Consider the following 2,520-nt stretch of genomic DNA (forward strand, 5'->3'; position numbering starts at 1 on the left):
CAAAAGGTAGCAAATGCAAGAGTGTGAAGTGTTCTTGTACTCTTCAGGCATATAACATCCAGCATATACTTTCTTGTTTTTCTGTAATGCGACGGAACTAGTCACCATCATATATTTATTTGAGTAATGCTACGTAACCCAAACTGATACCAAAATAGTTACAAAATGACGTGGCATGACATGTGTTTAAATATAATTCGTGGGTACATATGAAAGCACGCGGGGTCCCATATTATTAATAGGAAAGTTATTATTTATAAAATATTTGAGAACAATTTTTGTAACAATATTTGGGGCCTCTAGCATTTTCCTATTTAATTAGCAATCAATATATATGCTAAAGTACAAATCAGCCGGCTAAACAAGGGCGTGGAACACTATTTGGAGCCTCAAGACATGTGCATATTGATCATATTTTCCTGTGGTACCAAATAACAATGGCTACGACAGCAGTAGGTATTGGTGGGGATAAAAGATGGTCTCTTGTCGGAATAACTGCTCTTGTTACCGGAGGTACCCGTGGCATAGGGTTAGTCATCATTCACAAATTTCATATTCCTGGTTTTCATGGATTTCATTTTAGTGTCACTATGACAATAATTATGCTGGTGTGAATAATTTGTTAGTATGATAATTTTTGATTAATATGAAATAGGCAGGGGATTGTGGAAGAGTTAGCAGGGTTTGGAGCATCTATTTATACATGTTCTCGTAGTCAAAATGATCTTGATCAACGTTTAGAAGAATGGAACAGCAAAGGCTACACGGTTGCAGGATCAGTCTGCGACCTACAATTACGATCCCAACGAGAGCAACTAATGAAATCTGTGGCATCTGCATTTGGCGGGAAGCTCAATATCCTTGTATGCGCCTGGCCTTGGCCATATATACATATGTTAAATCTAGTTTCTCTTCTTCTTCTTCTTCTTCTTCTTCTTCTTCTTCTCTCCCTTTCGCGAATTCTGTCTAATTTATAACTGTTGCGCTTAAATTCTATAAAATCTGCTCATATATATGTGTGACGAATGACATATTTTAGGTTAATAATGCTGGAATAATTGTGGTCAAAGAGACAACGGAATTCACTGCAGAAGATTTTTCCAGCATAATGGGTACCAACTTTGAGGCCTCTTATCATTTATGTCAGCTTGCACATCCATTACTAAAAGCATCAGGAACCGGGAATATTGTGTTCATTTCTTCAGTAGCGGGTGTTGTAGCTCTCCCAACTGCCTCTATCTATTCATCCTCTAAAGGTATGTATGCATCTAGTACACTGGTGGAGCCTCGAAATATCATTATAAAGTTATATTCACAGTGACGGCTAAAAAATTCGCATTCATATCACTTATGTAATTTCTTCCATCACAGTAGGTGGAGACTTTAGTCCCCACTAGCCCCGTGAAGCTCAGCCACTGATTTAGCAGTTCGTATATCTTACTAGTTTAATTATCGATTATTGATATATGTAACAAACAGGAGCGATCAACCAGCTGACAAAAAATTTGGCATGTGAATGGGCAAAGGATAACATTCGTGTCAATGGTGTTGCGCCCTGGGTCATCAGAACTCAACTGATTGAACAGATCAAAGTAATTTATTAGAGACGAATTACTTTATAGCCTGCTATAAAATTTCATACTTTACAAAAGTTATCATTTCAATTTCTGTATGAATCTGTGTTAAACATTCTAATAACCGATCATTAAAAATATATATATGGTAGGAGGAAGATCTACAGGGCATGGTCTCACGAACTCCACTTCGCCGCCCAGGAGAACTTAATGAGGTTTCTTCACTAGTGGCATTTCTTTGCCTTCCTGCAGCTTCATATATCACTGGTCAGATCATTTGCGTTGATGGTGGCCATACAGTCTGCGGTTATTAATGCTTTGAAGTTCTTCCTACATACGAAGCCACTTTATGTGCCAGCGTCGATAGCTTCAGAGAGTTTATGAAGTTATTTCAAATTCATTTTCAAAAATAACATACTAGTTATTTCAAATTATAAACTCACTGAAAATTTCTTGATATATCTAATGAAAACTGTAACAAACAAAATACATACAGTATTCCACGTTACTACCAAATTCGGAGTTTATTCTCTTCTTTGAACTTGGAACATATATATGTACACGGCTTTGTAAAATGAAAACTGGTCATTTGTATGAACTAAAGCATGTGATCATAAATAGATCTAATTCTATTAGTCGACAATAAATTACCAAAACAGCTAGAACTAGGCTTATGCTAACCAAATAACAAAAAATACCAGGATATTTATAGTACAGACTGAGCTTATATTGCCACCAAGGTAATCCCACGGGTTCTAGACAGGAACCTCACATGTGGCTATCTGCAAATTGCACTTGCCCCTCCCACAAACAATGTACGACAACTCCTAACAAAAAGTTGTAACATCAGTCTTGCTCAAGCTAAATGTGAGATTATGACTCCTATTCATATTCCATGATGCAACTGGTCAGAAAGGCAAGCTAGACAGCTGAAAATACAAAAAAT

The 2,520-nt window shown here is 36.8% G+C and overlaps 1 protein-coding gene across 1 annotated transcript; it reads left to right on the top strand.

Annotated features, from left to right (window-relative positions):
- The first annotated feature begins 375 nt into the window (after window positions 1–375).
- Window positions 376–2,190, top strand: LOC141689252 (tropinone reductase homolog). Its single transcript, XM_074493492.1, has 5 exons — window positions 376–529; window positions 656–863; window positions 1,040–1,256; window positions 1,480–1,592; window positions 1,727–2,190. Exons 1-5 carry the CDS (start codon window positions 438–440, stop codon window positions 1,886–1,888), a joined length of 792 nt encoding a protein of 263 aa, XP_074349593.1. The 5' UTR covers window positions 376–437; the 3' UTR covers window positions 1,889–2,190.
- The last annotated feature ends 330 nt before the right edge of the window (window positions 2,191–2,520 follow it).

The sequence above is a fragment of the Apium graveolens genome, chromosome 10 (assembly GCF_009905375.1).
Source record: "Apium graveolens cultivar Ventura chromosome 10, ASM990537v1, whole genome shotgun sequence".
In the NCBI taxonomy this organism is placed as follows: Eukaryota; Viridiplantae; Streptophyta; class Magnoliopsida; order Apiales; family Apiaceae; genus Apium; species Apium graveolens.

Coding starts and splice junctions, on each gene's coding strand:
- LOC141689252 (XM_074493492.1), top strand. CDS start 438: ATGGCTACGACAGCAGTAGGTATTGGTGGGGATAAAAGATGGTCTCTT. Junction 530..655: donor GGAGGTACCCGTGGCATAGG/GTTAGTCATCAT, acceptor AATATGAAATAG/GCAGGGGATTGTGGAAGAGT. Junction 1,257..1,479: donor TATCTATTCATCCTCTAAAG/GTATGTATGCAT, acceptor TGTAACAAACAG/GAGCGATCAACCAGCTGACA.